The sequence below is a fragment of the Bombus affinis genome, chromosome 12, assembly GCF_024516045.1.
Source record: "Bombus affinis isolate iyBomAffi1 chromosome 12, iyBomAffi1.2, whole genome shotgun sequence".
Classification (NCBI taxonomy): domain Eukaryota; kingdom Metazoa; phylum Arthropoda; class Insecta; order Hymenoptera; family Apidae; genus Bombus; species Bombus affinis.
In genome coordinates, this window is record NC_066355.1 from 10,505,096 (window position 1) to 10,531,052 (window position 25,957).

General features: G+C 41.5%; 1 protein-coding gene across 4 annotated transcripts in view; it reads right to left on the bottom strand.

Moving 5' to 3' along the window:
* The window catches only part of LOC126922376 (uncharacterized), a 185,676-nt gene that overhangs the window by 57,103 nt on the left and 102,616 nt on the right, over positions 1-25,957 (bottom strand). For all 4 annotated transcript variants that reach the window (XM_050734921.1, XM_050734920.1, XM_050734922.1 and 1 more), the window contains 3 exons: positions 24,303-24,529; positions 21,262-21,563; positions 19,813-20,090 (listed from right to left, as the gene is read on the bottom strand). In XM_050734921.1, the coding sequence (XP_050590878.1) occupies positions 19,813-20,090; positions 21,262-21,563; positions 24,303-24,529 (807 nt within the window). The remainder of the gene's footprint in view (positions 1-19,812; positions 20,091-21,261; positions 21,564-24,302; positions 24,530-25,957) is intronic.

Sequence of the window (25,957 nt, forward strand, 5' to 3'; positions counted from 1 at the left end):
GAAGAGTATCAAATTAAACTCGCACGAAAAAGAAGCAATCACGATATTGTACAACCTAACACGAACATCCAATCAAATTTCACCCAATAATAATCCGATTGAAATACCCATTCCCCTATCTGGCTCGGAACTCGCTGTCTAACGACTTCATCTACCACGTTCATCAGAATCAGCCGTTAAATTGATCGTGCAGGCGTCGTTTGTCGCCCGAGCCGTAGCGTTGCATTTATGCAACCGTGCATTTAGATGACGAAAGATAAAGCCACTAAAGGAGCACGAAACGAATGTAATAATCTTGTTAAAATTCCCCCTATAAAAGCAATCGACCACGAGTCGACTAATAAACAGGCGCAAAACTACCTCTCTCGGGCGAAAAATTAACAAGGCGGAGATTTATTAAAAATTTCATCGAATAAGAGAAAAAGAAAGGGGAAAAAATGGATTAAAGTACGAAATCTCGTGGAATTTCGATTAATTGCAACATTGTGGCTCGCTCACGTTCACGACGTTAGCGGTTCAAAAGGTGAGACCAAGCGAATAAAAGTGGTTGCGTCAGTGTTGGCCGACTGAAAAGATCCATTGTTTCCGCTCTGCGTTCCCGAAAGGAAAAAAGAAAAGTTCGCTTGTGGCTTTATAATTGCCCGGACCTGGCCTCGCTATCTGTGTACGTTTTATCGTTGCAAGTTTATCGGGCCGCGTTATTTCTTCATGGTTCAAGTGGTACGGCCGCACTTATGCAAGCATTACGAATCGAAGTCTCCGCGTTACGAGCGGAAAACAGACGGCGAAAAAGGTGAAAGAGTCACGATCTCCCTCTCTGCTTTTTTCCCTTTCTTCCATACGATTTAAAGATCGAGAATATTCCGATCTAATCGCAAGATTTAGGCTCCTTGTTCTCGAGATTTTTATCTAATCAAATTTTTTACTGTTTCCTGTGGAACGTGTACTACTATGAATATCGATAATTCATAATTTTAATAACTAAAATAGTCGGGGCAAAAGGTAATATATCTTCGCGATAGCTAAAGAAGGTTATCTCGATTGTATTCAACCGCTCAACTAATCAGCAAGATCTTCGCTATACACTCGTGTTGGCTACTCTTTGAACCATTCGATCTAATAAAGCTACTACAAATCCGAGAAAGGATATCCAACGAGACCAAATGAAAACTAAAGAAAGTAACAGGTCAAGAGCCAAGCGACTCGAGAAACTTCGTCAAAATCTATCGGGTTAAGAGAAAATGCAAAACCGAGAGAAGTACCGCTGAAGTCCTAACCACAAACGAATGAAACGAAGTGAAACGGCGGTACAGTAATTTAAAAAAAAATACCAATCTTCCTCGTTGAAGAACCACCAAAGATCAGATCTTGGACCTTCGCGAAATTGCATTCCCGGGTGACTCTGTCCCCGCAGGATTATAATCGTCTATCTCGAGCGAGCGACGCTCTCTGTTCTGGGTTCTTCGAACCCAGAGCCTCAACAACCGAGCGCAGGTACCGTTCGCCAGGGTCAACACAGGGAGGAGAACCGGAACGGTAACGCCATAGTAGGTGACGTTATTAATTGGTTAATGGGAAGAAAAAGAAGAAACCGAAGAAGGGGGGCCGGTGTGTACGAGGAACAGGAAGAAAGAGGAGCGCGCTTGCTCTCCAGGCTGACCTCAGGCGCCTCCGACGTTGACCAGCCGAGGTCCGGTTGAAAGGAGCGGTCCCTGCTGGATTAATTATCATTACCCTCGTAGAAGGAATGGGATCGTGTGTACCCCACCTAGCTTCACCTTCGCCGTGACTGGCTACCGCGCCCGTGCCACGACCCACTTCTGTTCCTCCGGGTATAATGAGAAGTCCGCTGGCAAGAGGAAGGAAAAGAGACCACACTGGCCACATCGAGCCATAGAACTGGTCCGATGAAGACGACAACAGCGACTCTTTCTTCTTTTTACGACAGGTTGATGCTGGACGTCGCGGAACCTTTTCACGGGTCGGTCCACATATGGGCGACGTGTAAGGGTTTCTTGAGTATTGGGGTGTTGTTGATGGCGAACGCGATGAAATGAAGGGAAATCGGAGGTTCTTGTGGTTGCTCGTGGATGGTTCGATGGTTTATAGAATTTTAGTTCACTGGGTCGCGAATCGTAGATGGAAATGTTATAGTTTGGGGGACTTGAAGAGTATTATAGAAACGTAAAATGTTTCTTGTGAAGTCGAATGATGTGAAATGAATGGGGTGAGAGGAATTTCGAAATCCTACGTCAGATAAATCATTCGTGATTCGTTTGAATAGTCTACCAGAATTTATAATTACCTCCAACTAAATCTACCTTGTCGCATGCAAAGCTATATCCCGAATAATCCCAATCAACTGCACCTCCCATTGAAACTCCAATCCTTAACCAAGAAGCACAACCTTCGTCCGATGTCATTCCGCAGCAACTAAATCACTTATCCACCTCGTGATCGTCCGCTCGCCGGTTCTGTATATACGAAAACCTTCGGACGATTCTCTTTCCACGTTGTGCGAAGCAATCGAACCGAAAGGTTCCGAGTTCCCTCGGTTCCCTGGCTGACACGCAAAAAAGCAGACGCATTAAGGAAGAAAAGAGCAGCAGAAAGAGTTGACCCTCCTCTTCCTCTCGGGTCTCGTTTCCATCATCGTCTCGTTAAAAGCCATCGATCCCATGCGGTACGGTCCGAACACGCTGGAAATGCGGCAAACGAACAGGCCGCTGCCTTTAAAGGGACTCCAGGAGCCGTCTCCCCCTGTTGGACACGTAGCTGCACGTCGCTCGTCTCCGTCGTATCGAGAGGTATCTGCTCGACCTCGTGGTTGTATCCCCTTCGCGTGTACGCCAGGTTTCAACAGCGAAGAACCGAAGCTCTCTTCTCTCGGTCGAACGTCATAGACAGCTGGTATCTTTATCGAATCGATTCGGCTGACAAACTGGAGGATACCGCAAGACGAATAGCCGATCTGCATGAGCTATGGAGTCGTGTGCATTGCGATTAGTCAGCAAGACTCCGAGTCCCCGTGCTCTAATGGGCATCGTTAGCCGTTCACATAAAGGAGAAGGAGAGCGTGTCGGTACGCGCCGGGTTGAGAGAGCAGGCTATCTAACCTAACCTGGACAACGCGTATACCGACTCGGCCTCGTTGATGAACGGGTCCAGAGAGGAGACGTCAACGCGTGTACGTTCCTGCCGATCTACTTGTTCGGGGTGTCCTCGCTAATCGGGTCGTGATCGTCATCTTCGACTACTGCTGCCTAGTCTTAGAACCTTGGGATATGGGAACAGGATCCGCAATATATAGATTGCTACCGTTTGCTATGTCAGATTCAATTGGTGCAATTCTTTTCGTACTACGTCCAGAGGAATTATTAATGAAGCTTTGGTGAAGGTGTTTTTTAGAATAGTAATAGGTCATGGATTCTATTTTTTTTATCTTCTGATTTTGTAACGAAAGATTAAAGTTAAGATCGGACTAAAATCCTATCGCAATCTTCAGGCCATAATTTACACCGTGAGTGTAATTTAGTCCAAGGCAAAGGATTAAATTTTACCTTTGAGTCTACCATCATGCATACATTAGTCCTCCCTGTAAATTAACCAATAATACATCTTCCTTGTAGGTATGTAGCTGGACATGAAACACATTTGAACTAAATAACAGGAAGATCAGAAAATATGGATGAGCACAATATATCTTAGAAATAGTCCAGAATGTGTCTTGCGAAACTTCGATGAGGAAAGTGAAAACATAATTTAAAATACCCGCGAAATGATTGATGAAGATCAACTTCGGAACAATTTCTCTTAATTTCCCTCTCCCTCTCTCTCTCTCTCTCTCTCTCTCTCTCTCTCTCTCTCTCTCTCTCTCTCTCTCTCTCTCTCTATCTATCTATCTATCTATCTATCTATCTCGGCTTATTAAAACCACTATAAAGAGTAATAAAATTTGTAAAAACAACTTAGAGAAATATTAGAAGATATTAAAAGACCACTAATTCGAAAATATCATAAAACGAGGAAGAAAATTTTCAATTTTTCCTTTTAGACGACGAAATGCCGGTTCAAACTCAATTAAAGTCGAACCAACGAAGAAACTCGTGCCATTTAAGAGCGATGGTTAATGATCGTGTTGCAAGTACAACCCGGAGAAAGGCGAAAATAGTTTACCAGAGGGGATCGACGCACGATTCTACTTCCGTGACGATGATCGACGTAGATCAACTGGGACGATGAGATGAAAATGCCACGTGGAAGTGACGCCCCCGCGGGCAACGATTTCTATGCGCTACGATGTTACAAAGTAGATTCTTAAGCAAACTGAAGGTTTACGTGGTATTAATACGGGTCACAAATTATTATGAAATGTAGCTTATTGAATTGCATAAAGCGGCAGATTTCATCTACTGCGAGAGCTCGTGTCATAAATTCTTATCTCCGTAATAAAACTACACTGTAATATAAATGTAATTGAAACGTTTGATGCAGAAAGAAAACTGAGAAATAATAAAGTTAGAAAATTTTTGACATGAAAGTCAACGGATCTACATTTCAAACTGAAATAAATTCCCATTTAGATTTCCACTGCTTAATTAAAAAACAAAGAGAAGAAAAACAGAACAATTATTTATTCCAAACCATCCCCTCTCCGACAAAGCCCAACATCTTTAGATCTTTCAATCAAAATCCAATTCATCAGCCATCTATTGTACAATCGTTTCTTCAAAAAGAAGAAAAACGACGAAGAAGCTGCGAGAGGAGCACGAGGAAGAGGCTAACAAGAAAAACGAGCATGACGTAACCGTCGGCAACCCAGATCTGTCACCCGAGAAAGAGACGAGGGAGGATCAGCCTCTCGTAAGAGGACGAAGGGAGAAGACGAGAGAACCACGAGTGCTGGCCATTCATCAGGCCTGCAACTGGATGAGAGTGTATATCGAGAGAGAGTAGAACAGGTCACCGAAGAAGCATCGTCGAAGAGATCGAGGATTGGAGAGGAAGACGGTGGAAAAAACAGAGTCTAAAACGACCGGCGTCGTCTCGTGATCTCGGGTCTCATCATCGTCGCGCAATCATTTCAACTGAAGGAAGTATACGGTGTATACGCGCCAGGCTTTGCCGCGTTTTCTAATCACCTCTAAATGATAACGAGATACGCGTAGAACGAGGCGAGGAATCTATCTAAGGAAAATAGACACAGGTGTGTCTATTACTGCCGCGTGCCACTGGAGGAAACTGGAGACGTTTCCCCTGAAGTAGAGAACACGCGAACTTTGGGCCACTTGCAGTATACGCTACTGGAAATATTTATTACAACGCTCGAATATTAAATATTTTACCGAAAACTCTAAACCGCGGATTCTTTTCGAGTTTTTCAAGAAGTATAAATTTTCGGATCGAGAATGAATTAAATATCAATTACGAACAACTATCCAAGCATCATAACGATTACTTTGCTTTAAGTATTTTGTACATTTTTGTATGTTATGAACGTTTCACTGTATGTAGCATTATGTTTCCTTTACTGTTATAATATTAAGATGTATGAAAAAGTAATTGTCCAAGTTTTAGTACATACTGTGCAGTAAACTACGATTTCCGGTAAGTAGTAAAACTGGAAGTCTTTTACTTCAACGTAGGTGTGCATATTTGTGGCGGAATTCTTTTTATTATACGACGTAACATGTTGCGAATAAGGAAGAAAGGTTCATTCAGGAATATACTAAAGATAAAACTAAAAGGATTTTCATATTTCTGACATTAGGCGAAAGAATACAGCGTATTACCGGTAACATCAGATTATCAAACTTCATTATCAAACAGTAAATGTAATAAAGGTATTTTTGAAGATGAAAGTGCTGCTATTGGCATACCGTAGCTCGAAAATTTGTCATCGATAACCCAAGATATATGAAAGAGGAAAGAACTAAGAATAACTCGTAGTTTATTATTCTTTACTTTAAAGACTCGAAGCTAATATCGTCGTTCTCCCTCTAACAAATTTTCTCAAGCAAACTGCTCGCTTCATAGATGAAGGTAACTCGACCACTCTACTGGCCACTCTTTGATCTCAAATATTCGCCAAAAGAAAAAGGTCAAGATCCAAACAGCAGCTCAGAAGCTACATCTAAAAGGATACAGATATCTGTGCTACTATTTCAAGTAAGCGTCCGCAGTAACTTAATCTGAAGCATGCGCCAACAAACCGGCGAGTATACTCGCCGTGGAGAGATGGGACTGGTAGATGTTTAGGGTAAGAGAACCGCGACGAAGAATTTCATGAAAGCAAGAGCGTGCATCTGTGCGCTACTGTGCAATGCAAGGACGTTCCTTTTAAGGATGGAGCCCACTGTTTTATGCACATGTTTCTACAATGGTGCACCAGTTTAATGCTGATACCAGCCGATGCACTCACTTCCTACTGCAAACTGCACGCTGGATTGTTCTCTAAACACGTGTCGTGCAATATTATCGAGTCGTGGGTCTGCACATGTTTATTTGCCTGCGAGGGATAAACGCGCCTTTTTAAGCCAGCCACGAAAACGTAGAAAGTCGAAAATTCTATCATCTAATATATTCTATATATTTTATCGTATAAGTCGCATTCTATCGTCCGATATAAGAAGATTAACGTTTACATCGAATTTAATTATCAAATATAATTTGAGAAAAATTATTTCAATATTGCTACTAATTTTTTTTTAATATTACGTAGCTTAGTTACTTTTTACCTTCCAATCGCGCGATTTTATTTATTATTTATACGATTCTTATTATTTATTTTATCTTCCAACATTCCAACATCTCAAATATTTCACCTACTTTCGATCATATTTTTCTCTATAAGGAAATAAACTTTAAACAAGACACGATCAACCAATGAAACGGTGGATCAATCGACGATCCTCTTGCTTTCATTGACCGAAACAGAAGTCGCTTTCCCCGTTTTATCAGTTGTCTGAGGCGCGATACATCGATCGCAGAAAGTAATTACCGCGATCAGGCTCACGGAACGACAGATCTACCAACACCTAAATAGGAGAGCCGGCGAATTCCGCGGCACGACTTGTGACACCGACGTGGAAAAGGTTAACAAGCTGCACGGATATTCGGATCAGAAATTATGGTAAAATCGAACCAGTCCGGAGGAGAACCTGTTGCCGTGTCTAAGATCGAGAAGTCGATAAGACTTCGAAAGCGGAGGTGGAATCTCGCCCGCGGTGTAATTAAGCATTGACCTATAACGAGCTATAATTAGTTATGTCCCAACGAGCCGGATAGGAATCGGTCGATAAACTGGCCGACATCGTCCAGACACTAACGCTTCCGTCACAGTAAATTTGTGAAAATCGGGTGTAGTTAATTATGCCGCTCGTGAGATCGAGCAAACGATGAAGCTATTACAGATTTTATTGTTTCGACAAAGCAGTTTATTATTACGCAACTAAGCAACGCTTAGTTAATTCCGTTAAACGTTTACTTGTGAAGAATTTTTAATTTAAATATTCTAAATGCTACTATTTTCTATTAAAAATTCTACTACTGAAATCGAAACGTATAGCCATCTCTTACAATCGGAAGAGAGGGAAAAGTTCTGAAGCAACATTTAGCATCTTTGAATTAATGGAAATATCGATATAAATATTAGTAAGTTATAGCTACTATTTCATTAGCAAATCATCAGCAACGCTTAATTTCACCAAAGCTATCCACTAATTTCAGTCGCTACCATTGTAAACTATAATTACAAATAGGATTATCAATAAACTTTAACTACCCAACGATACCGGTGAATGCTATTAGGTTTACAGTTTCATCAAAAGAACGCGGAAAGGCGTAATAAGAGCACAGAAACCTAGAACGCGCAATTAGGCTAGCATAACTGTCTGAACTCGATCGACAGTTGCAACGAGCATTGGCTCTGACCATTCTAGAACCAGTTTAGGTAGCCGAGCACGTTGATCAATCACTTTTAAGAACGTATACAATGAATCTGATAAGAGGGGGCGCTGGTTTTTAGTTAGTCCTGGTAAGAGGATAAAACTCGAAGCACGAAGACAGGACTTCGTGTAATTCATTTTGTCGGATCTTAATGATGTATTAGCGCGATGAATCTGATAGCAGGTGATGAATCGTTTCCAACTAGTTTATTGAAGTTTTGGACCGGTCCTCGATCATTAGTGGAAACAGGACTAACTCAATTTAAGCTTCAACATGCTATACAAATGATTGCACGTTTCAAGTTGTTAGTTCCGCGGCGAAAAAATCCAAGATACTTACTACTTGCTTCATTCTAATTGGATGTTTAGTTATGAGGTATATTTATGTGGTTGAATAAACAGAGACATTAATTTCTTCTCTAAAATCTAATATCTTAAAATTATCCTCATCTGTTCGCTTTTAACTTTCCATCTATCAAATTGAAATTCTATCATCCATGGAAAACATTCCTCCAAAAATCGTGCACGTAACTGCAAATTATTTCCACTTCACCGAGTCACCTCTCGAATCAATTTATCCTAAATTTCTCCACGAAACACATTTTCCTTCGATCTTAACCACAAAGAGGTCGATACGCGCGCATGTTCAACGTGTGTTCGATCAACGATGTTCCTCGTCGAATCTCGTTCGACTTTGTCAATGCTCGAACGCTAACAAGGGACTGTAGGATCGACGGTAGCCGGAAGAAGTGCTCACCGGTGTTGGTCGAAGAAGGGCAACGAGAATTATAGCGAAAGACAGCCAGTGGAACCAATAAGACGTTGATTGCAGCTCCGGGCACGGTAACCGGCTGTCGATATAGGAAACTCGCGCGTGTGCCTCGTATACACGTACGTGTGTCACGACCCTTCTCTCTCTTTCTTTTCTCCTGTTCCCCTTTTCACTCGCCACCACGTATATGTAATATGTAGCTCTTTCTTCTTAGTCTCGTTGTGTTGCAGGGGCCCGGCCACGAGATGCGGGTTAAGCCTTAACTAGTCGAGAATATGTGGTAACCCGACGTTTAAGCCGGGGGCTTATTGAACCGCCACGTAGGAAACGTGAGTGATGGCCCCAGGCTGGATCATATCGATCCTCGCGAGGAGAAAACCCGAGCAAAAATTGGCGGGCATACGTGGTCTTCGGAGTCGGTGCTCGTAATTGGAAACGTCAGCGACACCTTTTTCACCGGTTTTCGATCGTAACTAAAGCGTTTGAACTACCAGGACTTTTCATTCGGCGATAGTTCAGCGAAACGTCGACGAGAGGTTTGAAGAGACTTGAAGTCGGCTAAAAAAAGAAATTAAAGAATCAGGAACTCGGTGACCTATAACTGATATCTTTCCTGATTATAAAGTAGTATACGAAAGATTCCATTAGCACGTCTACGATTTAAAAGGATTTCCTTCGAGAACTCGTTTCAAATTAACGACGCTTTTATCGAAGAAGTTTATTATACGTAAATGTTAACACCTTTATCGTGTGCTTCAACTTTTCAGGATCCTCAAAGAATTAAGAAACTTCGTTTTATCTCGGAACTCGTTACTTCGCTCGCGATATATCTGTTTCTAAAAATAAAAAAAAAAAAAGATAAATAAAAAAGATGAGAAAAATATCGAGATAGCAGAATGGAGAACAACAAATGCAAATACCTAATTAAACGTCAGCGTCGTTCCCGATTTCGACATTCATTACGTCACAACGTTCCATGGTAGACGGTATTATCGCCGAATTCCCACAGCCGGCTGAAAAAGTCCGATAAACCGAGTAACATTGAACGCGTTCGCTTTCTACCAAACGCCATTAATCACAGAGCCAGGGGACAGGTATCGAATCGACCCATGAAAAACGCGCTGTTCCCAACTCGTTTTATCACCTATGTCCTATTGGACACGCGACGTCTCGCGAGAAAGAGCGATGAGAAAGAAAGAATTTCGATCCAACTGGCTATCTTTCATTATCATAATGAACCCGTGTAAATAGCCACCGGTTAACGTCCCTCTAATTACACCTACGTTCAATTAACATATCAAGAGACATTTTCATCTGGAAATGACAGAACACGAATGCTACTGAAAGCAGTATCCAGCGTTTTATCGCCGCTACACGTTTCTAAACGTACGGTAGCGATCTGTCAGTCGAAGAAAAACGGTCTGGCCGACTACATATCGGCTTGCATACATCTACCTACGTGCCTCTGTATGAATTTCTCTTTCTCCGCGCTTGCACGAGGACGGACAGAGATACCGTCTGTTTATGTATATATTCCAGTGTAAATCAGAGTGTACACGATGTTGGTCTCGATTCCTTCCTCTGCAAAATGGTTACAGACCTTCTAATTCACGCTGCTGGACAATCGGGGCAACTGGTTTCGCTGGCTTGTGTCAAAATTAAGGATTCAGAGTACGCCAGCCAGAATGTATTGGGAATTGCACGCTTTTCGAGTAGAGGCAGTGACGCGTGAACGTTTTGGAATTACGGAAATTTAGTGGAGTTAACGGAAGGAACTGAGAACTCTGGAATTATAGATTTTTAAACGAGAGACGTGCAACGTTTCTGGATTAATGGAATTTAGCAAAACTAAGACTAGACACTAGGGAATTTCGAACTAGCGTGCTTACGATTAAGAGCAATGACACGTGTAAATTTTTGAGTTATGTAAGTGTAATATAACATAACAATACTTTCCAATTACCCTTCAAATTAGAAGAATAAGACAGATCGAATAATAGCGATAATCTGTAACATTTTATAATACGAAACACTTTGCCAAGTAATTCTTCCTTATCCGCACTATCACTAGCAAGAATCCAGTTATATAAGGACCAGTTCCGTTAATAAATAGGCCAACAGAAGCCCGATTATGACTCACTCTATACAAATGCCTACGTATGTATGTACATACACGTGCAAACATTCTCTTTCGCGATAATTCGAAAAAAAGTGCCAGGTTCTACCCATTGACGTATTAGCTGCACCATTACCATATAAACTCACACGATCGGCTTCGTACCGTCGTTTCACCGTTCGCGTTTTGCCACCGATGTGTTCGTGTAATTACACGCACGCAGCGTCAAGGAGAAAGCGCGCACGTGGCCCTCCGGTTAATTAGCTTTCCGAACGATTAGCCAGACAGCGACCACGTGTCCAGTCATTAAATCGATCCTTGAATCGCGAGGATTCCATGAAAATCTCTTGGCTACGGGATAAATCGCTACTTTCTAAGCCGCGATTTGCATCAGGCCACATCGCGATCCACAGCGATCCTGTCGTGCTTATCGACCTCGGATAGAGTCGTAAGTTTCTGAGTCGATCGAGTAACTGTTTCTATCGACAACACGGCTGACTTGAATTTTGATAAGAAACTTCGTTGTGTTCGGATAACAGAGAGATTTTTACGAAAGACTGCCAGACCCGTGTTACCGTTTATCGCGAGACGTTAAGTTGTGCGAAGGCGAAGAAGACGAAGGAACACGGACTAGCTTAATCGAAATCGGTGTGAAAAATAAGGATTTGGTTTTTGCAGTAGTTGCTTTAGGCGTGAAAATTGCGGAGGTGATGGTTCTGTCGAAGATTTCAATTTTAAGCTTTTCAAATTTTCGAATCGCTGTCTTTTCGAATAATCACGTTCCCGAATTTTTCTAAGCTTCAAAGCTTCTAAATTAAAAATTCACCATTAACTAACTTAACCGTACTATCGTTCGAATGCAATTTACCGATAATTCGATTTCCTTCGTATTTCTTGGCAACACCTCTGATATAATTTCATTGATAACAAATTTCTCTTTGCAATACATCTGTCTATTATCATCGAACGAATTAAAAGATGGTACAGCGAACGTCCCGTTGAAATTTCCAAAATCATAAATTCTGAAAGTATCCTAAATATACTCGAGACTTCAATAACTATTACTAAAGAGCGGTGTGCGTGGAGGTAACGAGCTCGGTTTCATCGTTCATCATCCGAATCCTCTCGCGGCGAGATGCCACGGGGAATCGCGCCAATAAATCGTCTGCAACGAATCGCGGCAGAAGATCCGCGCGTAGGTTCGCGACAAGTCAAACAAAGAGGCTCCTCGTCGCTGGCTAGTCGACGTGGGGCCTAAAGGCGGCTGATTTATACGTTAGCCGACGCGTGTCCGTGTATACGTATAAAGGTAACGTACTACAAGATCTTCAATTACACAAGACTTTTCCAGCGTAACGACCGCGAACGCGAAACCCTTTTCATCTCTCGGGGAGCGCTAACAACGAGCGAGATCCTCCGCGTTCGAACAATCCCGCTCGATGGATGGCTCTCTTCCTAACCGAGACGTTGGCTACCCGACTGTTATCGATACTGGCTCAAGTAAAGATGGATAGAAGGGTCGAAGAGGTATATACACTTGCTGACAAAAGTTAAGGAACATAGCGATTGCTTGAAAATTATATATATTTTTTATCTTCCGAGGTACATTGGTTGGAATTAAAAATACCTTAAAGAGATTACAGTGCACACGTAAGCGTACAATATCTTTTAACGTTAACTGTCTAAAACGATCAGTGAAATTTAACGGTGATAACGCGATAGCGAGTGGGGTTTTTCACGCGGAACGGTCCTGGTTCGCTAATGGAAATAAAATAAACTACGTGTGGATTCGTGTATCGGGATATCTCACAAACTAACGCGTTTCCGTTCACAAACGAGGAAATGGCAACAGAGTGATCGTTTCAACACGATAAAGATCCGAAAAATTCCTCTAAAGTAATTTAGACATATCTTCTGGAACAGAATGTTAATGTAATTGAGTGACCAAATCCATCTCACGACATGAACTCGATCGAACATTTGTGGGATTATGTTAGAAGTCAAAAATGTCAAATCCAAGGGTCATTCAACATACTACTACATTATTTTTTATTTATTTCTTGTTAAAAGTAGATATATAATCCAAACAAAGCGTGTTTCTTAATAACAACTCTGTTATCAATGTAGAAAAATATGTCAAAGGAGGGCGAATGATAGAATTAGAACATAGAGCAGTACTACATTCTTTTTATATAAGCGCAATGATACATATGCGTTCAATAATTCAATTACGCTATATTAAAAGACTGAAGAAGATCTCGAAGATTCGTAGATTCTTATCCAACAAATTGGTACTTAAATATTGCTTCAGACACTACGTATAACAGCGAATCGTAAAAAGATTACTTCCCGTAGGCAACGTAAACCAAAGCCAATCAGCCAAATCAACCTTTCACATACCAAAAAGACCGACCAACCGTCTAAAAGGAGCAACTCAAAAGACGGGAAGAAATCCAGCTGAACACGAAGGAAAAAGGAAAGAAGAGGTTAATACGTAGATTCAGAGCGGACTTTCTAACGATTCGGCGCGGAGCGTGATGTGACCCGGGTCGACCTCTCGTTTCTCGAAGCAGAGGCAACGCGTAAGCGGTGCGCCTCTCGCGGCTAAGCCTGTCGGACGTCGTTCAATTAATCATTAATAGGCGATAATATTCATCCGGGGATCGCGCGTCGATCACGAACCGAGCGTGTCGAATGATCTTCTAGAAAGAGAGACGCGTCAAAATCGTTCCAGATCGAGGAGGCAACCGTTAGATCGTTCGCTTGGCTTCTCTTCTTCGTGAATCTGGGCTTCCTCGTTACATCGAATCTACGATTTACGACGAGGTACGCGTATAACCACTGCACGACGTAACACGACCACGTCGGGGTAATTGCACGGCACGCAGATGTGTCTGACGGTTCGACATTTTTGGAGCGGCGCACGCGGAATCGGTGATGAACGATTTGCATGTTGGGCGAGATGCGGAGGATGAGGTGCGCGGCTTTCTACCTCGTTTTGCTCGCGCTTTAAATAGATCTGCGTAAGCGGTCGCTGGGCCGAAGCTTTTTCAAGAGGATCGAGCGAAAGCGGAGCAACCAGAGCCGAGGAAACCAACGGATTTCTAAAACCGGGAAGAATCATGCGTTCGATGCATGCTATCTCGTCGTATCGGCTTCTCTGTTTCTATACGGATTGATGTAAGATCGCGCGCTATCATTTGAAATTTTGCAGACGCTTCGTCCTCTTGTAGATTTTCGCGATTGTTAGTAGGTGAGCATGCAGTTTGTTTTTAAATTGCATGTATCTTTGAATCTTATATATTTTGACAAATCACACGGTATATGTATTGAAATGTTGGAAATTCCTAAATATATCTACGGTTAACTAAAATATCTAAAACAAACCCGCGATCTTATTCACACAATCGACACATTTAAGAGATAAACGACGTTCATACTTCTCTCTCGCGGAAGAATCTTGGCAGTTTGCCCATTCGATCAGAACAAAGGTGTGGAATGGTCTACAAGCGAGGCACACACGAGGCCGATAAAACGCGAGCGAAAACGTACGGAGGAGTTTGCACGAAGAGGATGCGTGGGACGTGAAGACACGATATCCTCTCGTGTGCCACATCACGAAAGACGTACGAACCGATTCGATTCGCATTCATGACTTTCTAACGACCTGGGACCAAGTGTCTTTCGCCTCTTTTGCGCGTCAGTGCACACACGAGGGACACGTTCCTCGAGGATGCTTCAATGTGGCCACTTTAAAAACACTTCTTCCCTCTCGCTCTTTACAGGTCCCGAAACACGTTCAGTTCCTTATGAGTTTCTTATATCGAGCCTCGAACGCCTCTTGTTAGCGTAAATTACGTCTCGCCTGCTTATCGTCTCTCTATACTCTTTCCTTTTTCGCTCGTGATTCCACTGCTAAATGGTTGTATCAAAGACGAGGCGAAATTCAGATGTTTTACTTTGCGGTTTATGGCGAATTACGGACGGTTTTCGGCGGTTATGGGGAACAGGAAGAGGGAGAGGTAATCATCCTTTATTCGCGGTTACTGCTTCTAATTTGGCGAAGTATAGCGCGCAGTGTGAAGATTCGCTGCGAGAAACCGTTTAAGCGATTCGGCTCGGAGCAAGATTTTTGTAAGTTATCTCTTTTCCCTGAAAAAGTTCCCCGTTAATCACCCTTTAAACTACATTATTTCAAAAGTCTGTCACCGTTCCCGGTAATTCTCGTACAAAAAGAAGCTGTCAAAGTCGAAAAATATCTATTAGACAAAACAACGATCAATTTGAAGGTGAAACAACGTGCAAAATCTCGAAGCAGGTATCATTAACGGGCAATTAAAAAGTGCCCCTCATAACGTATACCTATTCGAGCGATCATAAATCGCGAGTGCCAAACGCGCCGCGATAATTAGGTACGCAGTCCTCGTGGCAATTATTTACATTTCCCGACGATTCAGTTTCTCGCCGCGTTCGCTTTGGCGTTTCTCGTTCTCGTTCGAACGAAAGTGAGCGTATATACGTGGTCGCGCCACTATTCCAGATCTAGATAAGGATCGACGCTATAATTCCAACCGGGGATCTCTACCGAACGATCTACTCTCACCGTTGATCAGACCCGCTCGCGGTATCCTTTATAAGATAATCTCGAGATGCCGCGACGCGGCTCGCTATTTACGAACTGGGGGAATCTTGTAAATCGTACGTTCGTGCTTCCACTATCTACTATTCGTCACGAGAACCCGGTCCCGCCTCCGTCGTCGATCACAAGTGAACTTTTGCCAACGTTTTTCGAGGCAGTTTCAACGAAACCGTACGCGAACACAAGCTGTACGCGATCTATCATGCTTTTTTTCGAGCGGATTTATGATGTGATAAATTGCTCGGTTCGATATCCGCGCCGATTATTGCACAGGTTTTGTGTTCCCTCGTTGCTCGCCTTGTAGATCCCGGCAGAATTCTGCGTGTACTTTCTTGATGTGTACGATGATTTATGGACCTTACAGGGTATATCGTTCTAAATTTTGTGGGAAACTTGTATTTATTTAGATATTGCCAACGTTCCTGGTTAAAAATCGTTTCCTCGTCGAGCTTGATGTGTACATATTAGGTTCTACTGCTGAGTAATATCTGGCAAGTTTATAGGGCAACATGACTCGGTTACTCGTTTCGAGATTCGCGTGGAAATGATCTTGTGGCAACGGTATCGGCAATTTGATATCGAATAATAGCACTAGTTTAGAATATTATATTTAAAACCCTACAAATCTTCTAGAAGATTTAATATTAGAGAAGTGAAAATACAATTACATAAAGTAATTCATTGCGCTAATTATTCAAAGAAACGAAGGATCCGCAACGATATCGATCAACATCTACGCACAGAAGAACGAACCGTAATCGTCACCGAAAACCCTCAGAAATTCGCGACTCATTCGCTGCGAACGAAATCAAAGGACGTAGAAAGAGAAGGTCTTGATCGAAGCGTATACTTTACATACATTCGTATTTGATCCCTCGTCATTCTCGAATCGGTTGGGATGTTTGATCGAAATACTCGATGTCTTCCCCTTTTGGATCCAGTGTTCATGAATATGCATGTCTAGATGGGTGCCCGCGCAAAAATTTACGGCCCTGACAGGCTGACGTTTCGAGGACCGGCAAACGAGGCCTGATACTCGTGGATATAATCGGGACTGGCAGCCCTCGAGGAACCACGTTACGCCTGGAAATCGGGCCGAATCGTTCGACCGTGTTTTCAGAACGTCATGCGGAGATGCTGTGAGAGGTTTCTTGTTCTCGATGGAATCGACCGTGTTATCGGAAGGGGCGCCACATCGCGTTGGATAAACAGACGCTGAGGATTCGAAGAATCGACGCTTTCGAATTTTTCGGATGCTCCGGATGAAGAAACACTTTCGTGTTTTTATTGAAAATAAACGCGAGTTGAGACGTCGTGGAGACGGTAATCGATGAACGATGGTTATAGAGTTGAGAACACGTTTTATTTACTTCAACCAGTGTTTTCTTTTTCCTTTGACGAAAAGAGATGAAGCGTGGTTGTTCTTTTGGTAGACAGTGGAATGGATTGTTGTAATAGGTAAAAGAAAGAAAAAAATAAAGAGATTTGTTCACTTGAATTCTACAAGAATTCATTGGTAGAAAAATATGTATAAAGCTAATGTTACACGTGTAACCGATTTGTTCCTGCTCGATAAAGATCAGAATGCAAACAGAGAAAAAAAGAAAGAGAAAGAGAGGGACGAATGTGTTTTATACTAATTGCAACGAAAGAATTCACGGCGATCGAATCACGAAGAATCCTTTTGACGTTTGACAATTTTGAGTGGTCAATGTGACAGGTTAATAACTTCGTTCGGAGAAAGCAGAGCCCGGGAGAAGTGGAAGAAACAAGCTCGTGACACGGTGAGCCTTAGTAAGAATACCAGCTCATGCTAACGAGCTCGGTAACGCTTAATTGTCCGGGATTAATCAATTTGCCCGTACCGCTATCAGATCCATAATTATAGCGTCGGGTTTAAGCTCTAATTATAAAACAATCCATCGTGTCTTTGACGATGATCGAGCAGGATACTCGGTTGAATGAATATCGCACTTACGCGATTAAAATCAGACACGGTTCACAAAAACGTGGTTTGAACCGGTTACGTGACACCATGAAGGATTACTAGAGTCGAATGAAAAGGAATGAAAGGACGCGGCAGATTCTCATTCAGGGTTTAAAAACGCCAATGAAAAAAGAATCACAAAGACAAAAATAATTACAGAAAGAAGTGTTCGAAGAGACGAAGAGCATTGTGATAGATACGATGTTAATTCCTTATTGTCGGACATGGTCGTTTGTTCGAGAGAATATCGGATTATTCTAGGAGTTATTGCGTAATTTAGAAATCTATTGACGTTGTAAACGGATGTATAAATTACCGCGGCTATTGCTATATTAATTCAAATGTTAATTTATTCTATTTCCAAGTTATTAAAGTTATTAAGTTATTACATTATTATCTTATTAAAGAAAAATTATTAGAAAAGATTGATGTTGGAACGATAAAGGAAACTACGTATCTCTCTGTGAGTAATATATGGACTTCGAAGTAACGGTGTATTTCTACTTTTTTCAATGAACTGGCGAAGTAAAATTATGCATGTGTAAATGTTGCTTGCAAAATTCCCAGCAATAGCGCCGTTAAAAGATCAAATAATACCGAAACAATAAAACTCTCGAACTTAATTTCAAAATTCTAAATTTACAATAGTGAAACATTCTATTCACAAAGGAAAATCCACATATACATATATCTTCATCGTTATCTAACAGTCTAACCCTGCAGCGCTTCTAAATTCAAATACACGTCTCGTCCTCTCAAACTTCAACTTCACCCTTTCACTCGATTCTATTCCCCCGCAACCACTCGTATTTTCACTAAGCGTCGGCTAACAATCAAACAAACGAGCGCACCAATACTCGAACAGGGTGTCGGAGCAGCTTTCCAGAAGACAACTTTTCCCCGTTCCATCGAATCTACCACGTGAAAAGACAATAAAAACGAGCGAACACCGCCAACGATTACGAATAACTTCACGTTCGCAGCGGAATGCTCGCCCGGGGATAGAAGAGAGTAAAAGAGAGAGAAAGAGAGAGAGAGAGAGAGTTGCAGCTCTCGTGGCGAAAAAGGGGGAGAAAGTGCGGACGCGAGAGATCAGAGAGGGGTGCAGGGTCGATTCTAGCTTCGAGGGGTCATTATAGAGCTCTCCTAACCGGAGAACAGCCATCTCTTTGGTCGATGCCAGCCAGACTGTCCGGATTGACTGATGTTAGGTCATTCAGAGCTTCCTAGACCTCCTCCGGTTGCCTCATCGACGTGACGACGTGGAAGTCGAGAGAGGAGGCTGCTCTCGAGGCTCAAACGATATTGCACGGCGGATCTCGATACGCCTCATTACGCCAACCACTTTCAAAAGCAATTAAAACTGCCACGTTCTCCAAACTACCACGTTCATTTGTTCCAGCTATTCTCGCTGTCGTCGGTCATTTGCTCGAGTTTCGCGATTTCAACAACCCACGCGTTTTTCTGCGAATCGTTTGGTATTTCCTCGGTGTTTCGCGAGACACCGCGAGCATAGAGAGAAATTTCTCGGTGAAATCGGAGCGACGCCGAAGCAATTAAAAGCGTAGCCTTTGGTGACCCGTTCTTTTCATTATGATCACGAACAACGATAGTATCGAGCAAGTCGTAATGGGCGGTTAAGGTTTAAAATATAGAGTAATTGATGGATGTTTGAGTAGCAATATCAAGAATTGTCGTGTAAATCTCGTTTTTAAGTGCATAGCTAATGAACTAATAAACCGTTGTTATTAACCCTTCGTCTTACGATCACTTTTATGACTACATTAAATTTAAAGCTAACTGTTTTCGGAAATGAAACCACAAGTAATATATATTTCTATATTCGGCAGCTCGTTAAACGTCAATGCTAATGAATCAAATTTTCTTTATTAATATCTTTCGTTCTAACGGCTCCAATTACCATTGTTTCGTATTAGATATCTACCTAATCGTAAATCAAATCGAACGATAACTTCTAAAAAATACGAAATATATATACCGCAAACTTTCCTTTAAATCGCGGACGATTATCATGACCGATCATCTAGATAAATCGCAACCGAAGTCTTCCTTTCCTGACGCGAATAAAACAGACTGACCTAACCTCCACTGACAATTTCGCGCTAAAAAAGCCTAACCTCGATTGGTTCACCTCTGTCATCACGGTGCAAAGTTTTCCCAGCGCCCGTGGCGCTTCTTATGAAACTTGGCAAACACTAGGCACCGCGTTTATTTGCCGTAGTAAATGTCGCAATCGTCATTTGCCGTATTTACGATTCTACTGTCCAGTTTCGAGAATAGAAAAATCCCCAAAACGAGCTAAGAAAGTGTAAATATGTCTAAAGGACTTACCTGTGCGTACTCTGCGCAAATATCGATCGACGATACGTAATTGACGACGTCCTCGATGGTCCATCGATTGACAGCTTGTCCATCACCGCAGGGCATGTGACCACATAGGGATGGACACCTGACTGGGGGTGGTGTGGTAGGCCGAGGGGTTGGTTTCGGCTTCGGAGAAACGCTTCCCGATCTTCTGGTTTCCGTCCTCTGCCTCTTCCGCGGAGCAAAGCCACCTGGACTCGAGAGATCCAGAGGACTCGTTACACCCGCGTCTCTTTTGTTCGCACCTGATTAAAGATAATTCGCTTATCATTACGCGGTACTCGCTATATAAAAGTATACTTTGTTGTTTATTCACACGCAAAAGACTTTTGTAAATGATTAGTTTAGAACGTTTAGAATCGGTTTTAATCTATAAACACATATTACTTTTACTGTGTGTGTGTTGTATTATAAAAAATAGGTGTAGCTTTCCCAAAATCATTCGCTTCCTATCTGAACTACATTTTTATAGAACACACAGTGGGCGAGTAATTTGCATTTATAAATTAAAACCGATCGCATGATATCTCATTCGATAGAATTTCATTATTGAAGATTTTGGGAATTTGATTCGAACAGTTTTTTGCAGTTTGCATTTAAATATATATTTATAATATATATTTGCGCGTAAAAGAATTATTTAAAAATTGATTGAAAATTTTAGTAAATAAAATATAAACGACTGTGAACTCCTAATTTCTAACATTTCAAGGTTGGCATTAGAGAAAATGTTTTATTTTGTATTTTCTTCTCTTTCATTTTTGTTATCCTATAACTTGCTTTACGTAGTAAATAATTGATACTTTAGTACACTGTTTCAGTAAACGATGTGTAAAGTTAGAATTTACATCTGTTTTTAACTTTTGTGTCGAGCAACAGTAAGATAGTGCCAATGCTAGCTAAAAATCTACTCACGAATTACAAGAAGACTTCGCTTGTAGAACGAAATTGTTTAAACAGCTGTCTTCTCGGTTAATTTTCGCAATAAAATGGATATTCCAGTGATTTCATAACGAAACGACGTGTTACGCTCATGCCGGTCGATGACAAACTAAACGCTTGAAGGTTACAGAACGACGCTCGAGTCTCAAATACGTGCGGCGAGTAATCAAAATATAAAAACGATAACATTTTCCGAGAATTTTAATAGCAGGTAATCAACGCTAGTCTATAAACAGTTTCGAGCTAGCTGCGTATTACGTTACATTAAAAATATTATTTTCTAACTGTGTCCGATTTCTCATCACATGTATACAATTACATACTTGTACGAATTATTATTTAATAATATTAATTTTACAAATATTCGTTCCTTAACATTCACAATTGCATAATTGACACTCTAATAGTCATAATAACAGATAATACAAAAATATCACGTAGCTCTATGTTTTAATAAAACAGTGCGGAAGTTACCTTTAAGGTACGTTTCTAATTCTGCTGCATTCTGTGCTGCATTTGCAGTCCTCACCATATGCAAAAGCGCTTGCGTCGACGACATATCTAACATGGGTGGGAACACGGGGTTGCCGAACAAACTGTCTTGTTTCTGCTCTTTCGGATCCTTATTGGAAAGGGGTGAGGTGGTGGACACGGTTGACGGTTGCGGTGCACCCAACGGGGCCATCAAACCGACGAAGGGTGTGGCGCCAGTTTTGAATCCTGGGAACCTTGGATCTAAGCCTGGAGGATAGCCGTTCCTTGGTGAACTGAAGTAGCTGCGAATTTGATTAATACTCTTCGTTAATATTAATTTAGCAATGGATATTAATACATGTACAAAAATTGATACAGCAATTATAATAGGGGATATTAATATATATATTAATTAGAATGGTGAAAGTTTCAGCTTGGAGTTAATGAAATAATTATACGACTATCTCTAGGCTATCTCTGCACTGCATCACTGAAGCTATTAGAGGCAACGAGTTATATCAGCGAGATATCGTTAGTATTCTATTATCGCCCAACGTCTGCAATGTTAATAAAATAAGAGAATCGTTCTCTGAATGAGATATAATTTATAGCTGACAATTTGTGACAGTTTTAACCGCTAAACTAAGTATCTACGATTTACGATTTTACTACGCAATAAAAACGAGTATTATGCGCGCACAGATACGTATGGATATATTGTCCAGGATAATTGTACAAGAACAAATAAGGAAAATTCTCTTTAATCGAACTCGAATTTCTTACTTATTAAATAGATACATCGTGCCTATTCTTGCGTATATCATCGACCAAAATTTCCTAAGGTAAGACATTAATACAACACCTAGCTATACGTCTCATAAATTAATCCTAAACGATTCTACATTCCAACGATAGTTAACGCAAATCTCGAAAATAAAGTTCATTGAGCTCATCGAACACAACATTATGCAATAAAATTTCTCAGCATAAAGTACCATTTACTGGAAATTACATTATAGAGAACGAATGCCCGTGTCCGAGCAACCAACAAACAAGTTCTCTAACGAAATCTCAGCTTTTCTCCACATTTCTGTTTATCTAAACGTTTATCCTAACGAAATATAAGATTATTATAAATTATTGTAAAATCGATGGAAGAATCGATTCTAGAACAGTTTCGCAATCGACGTTACCTCCAAGATTCTACAATGCTTTCAGAATCGGTATAGAAACCGGAACCAATTACAGTAAAAAAATTCGATTCTTTACGATTCCCTGAAATAAAGATTCTACATAATTATTTTAAGAAACGAGATGAAATGGCAATTTCACGTATATTGGATAGACAGTGGCGTTTTTCACAAATCTGCAGGGGATTTCAAAAGAAAAACCGACGTGTACTAATAATTTTGCTCATCGCTGTATATTTATTCAGCGACTCGGAACGACCAAGGAGGCACTTTCTCCTGGAAATGCCACAGATCGCAAGCATCGCGAGGATCTCATCGTCACGCGGATCTTTACTCGGCCGATCAACCGAAGTACCTTCTGCCAGAGCTGGGAGTCTAGTGCCGGAAGCTGCGCGGTTGAAAGTCGATGTACACGTCCGCGAACCTGCAACCGGTTAGACGCGACAATATTCTACGCCGGCAAGATACTCTGTCCACTCTGGACGAGCATCGATATTTCAATGCGCGTAACAACACGATCAATATTTTCCCTTTCCTATGTCGGCTTTGCGCAGTGTCCTCGTCGAGGATCGCTCCTTACGTCTTTCCCATCGTTCCCACGTATGAACACGGAACACAGTATGAAGAATGTCAAGGCAAGCGTTATGATTCCCAAGGTCTCATACTCTCTAAATAGTACCGGGTGGCGTTAGCTGCGACTGTTGCGCTAACACCGGATGATTGCGTTCCAGAGAATAGCTCGTTTTATGTGTGTTCGTCGCAAGAAACTGAGAAATCTTCGTCGATCCCGATCGATCGACGTTCTTCTAACCACTGAAATAGTATTTTTCGATCTTTTTCCAGTCATGATTTTCGATTAGAATAACTGAATAACCTTGCAACAAGACTTGACGCTAGAACTATCGATGACTAAACTACTCTCCTCGATTCAAACGTTTAGCATTTTTCCAATATTTCCAAATTTTAGCAAATTTTTACCTTCCAAGATGCATTTGAAGCTTCTTCGTTCTTTACCATCAAATACGAGGGTCGTCCAGAAAATAATACATTTTAAAAAGATTTTTGATTCGTAACTTTCCATACAACCATCAGCTCTACTTGAACATATAGCGTAACATTATGCACGTTTTTCTATATCTTCGTCATACGCTTCCGCCGCCGGTTCACATAACCTCGTCTTACGCAATACCTTAAATCATCGTTTCTTGCGAAGCATTATCGATCAAGCTGTAAGTTAAGATCAAGCAAAATTTTAAGTTTTACAAAAAAAAAAAAAAAAATTGCAATGAATATCATTTGCAATGAAATCGCATACACTTTTCTGAGTGCCTCTGTCACGAGTCATGGACAGCCTGAATACTTACGATCACGTACAATTCTTCTCTTCCCATTGAATTCCCGCACCCATAATCTTACCAATAATTCATTCATCATCCTATCGTCGTCAACTGCTGTGATTCGGTGGTGAATTCCTTTCGAATGAATTTTTTTAGCGTTCGAAAAGCGTAAAAGCGTCACCGACGGGATTTTCCATCCGCATCGTCGTTTTAAACGCGTGGTACAACGACAATGTTAAGCAGAAAATGTTGTACGACATTCCGTTGTTTTATGTGGCTTCTATACGTAAACGTGTAGTACTTTCTGGACGACCCTTGTAAATTTATATCAACTTTACACAAGTCATGATGACAATTCGCCTTACATTTTTTCTTTTTGCATTATAAAAAATAGGAAATTGTCTCAACTAATATACGAGAAAAGGAAGAAGATATAAAGCTAAGCTGATTTGAATTACTGCTAATAGCAGGGAATGGAGGCTAGATGCTTTCAGAGAAGCAGCAAGCTACTCACTCATTAGGGTTGGCGTTATTGTACTTGGCAGCGAGGCTTCTCATAAAATCGCTATAATTTCGTCCCATCATCTGCTCCATGTGTTTGAGGTGATGGGGTGGTGGTGGGCCCTCGGGTCCACCCAAGGGGGTAGCATTTGGCGGCGTTCCTGGGTGGCTGGAGGATGAGGGCGTCACGCTCCTCGACGACGTAGAATTATTGTCTGGTGTAAGGCGTTCTGTTTTAACCTGAAACACAAATATCAAATATTGTTCTTGAATATGTACATTCTGTGGCGAGACACAATTTGAAAGTCCCCCAATTCGATTCCCCACTGGAATACAATTGGAAATCAAAGTTCATTGAACGTTCCGTTCGATATGCATACAAAAGCAAATTTCTTTTCTCTGACAAATTGTTGAAGAGTTCCTTAATAGTCATCCACTTACATCCTTCCCTAAATTTTACGTACAAATCGATGAGCTTGTAAAACACGCGTAAGTGTCTCTTAACATTCGCATTGATACTTCCGTTTTAACAGCACATATTTTATACACAATTCACGATACAAATTAATGGCCTCGTAAGATTACACGTATCGTATCACAGGTCAATGTATCATTAAACACAACACATGTTTAAAAATAATTAACTAGAAGTAATAAATCATCCTTACGCTATAATACAACACATTGTTAAAATACCCAATTAAAATGCAATTAATCACGACACTTGATCATTCGAACAGCTACCTCGCCACATCAATTTAGAAAAAGCAGTATCCTTATAAAGAAAAAGAAAAAATGAAAAGAATCCCTAGTACCTCCGCTCTCCAATATCAAACGCATCAATCATCCATGATCTTCGCACTTCCATCTTCCATCGAGAAAACAATAAAAATCCTTGTAACCAAAAGACAACTCTCAGATTGAGCCAAACGAAAAATCTTTTGAAATCCCATATCCTGTTGAAACCAGCACGAGCCACCACTCCGTCTCTGTCCTTCGACATGGGAAACGTCATCCTGAACCGCTCTAAGAGGCAGTTCAGGGGAGGATCCGAGCTAGCAGGAAATATCAAAGTGCGCATTAATTCCCGGGAACAGATTGCATCTGAGATATGGTAATGAAGGCAACGCGTGGCGTAACAGTTGACTCCTCTTCGGCGGCGAGAACGGCTACGTGACACCAAGAAGAACGAGACTCGATTGGCGTAGAATAGGGTCCCCGAGGAGTCCGAGGAGCCGTTCCAACAGACCACGGTAAATCTCTTTCTCGCCTCGAGACCTCTTCCTGACAAGGGGCCGGGGTTCTCGCAACGTAGACACGATCCCAACGTGTACAAGCTTCGAACGAGTCTGCTTGAATCGCTCGTCCACCCGTTTCCGCCAGTTTCTTGCGAAAGAAAAGCGACCAGAGGGACAGAGTTCTGGGCAAACGCGAGCCAGAGAACTATTCCACGATAAATGGAGAAATATTTGCCACCGTGGTCGATTTGTTGGGATTGATACAGGTCGAGGAGGATGGGCACGCTATGGAGAAAGTAGGATCTCGGTGCTTGCCGCTACGTGCAAGGTCGAAGGTTTCTAATATTCCTTTCTGTTTTTTCTTTTTTTCTTTTTTGGAGCAATTAGGCGAGCCACTGGGAAGATGAGATTGGTGTGAGATTGCGAGTAA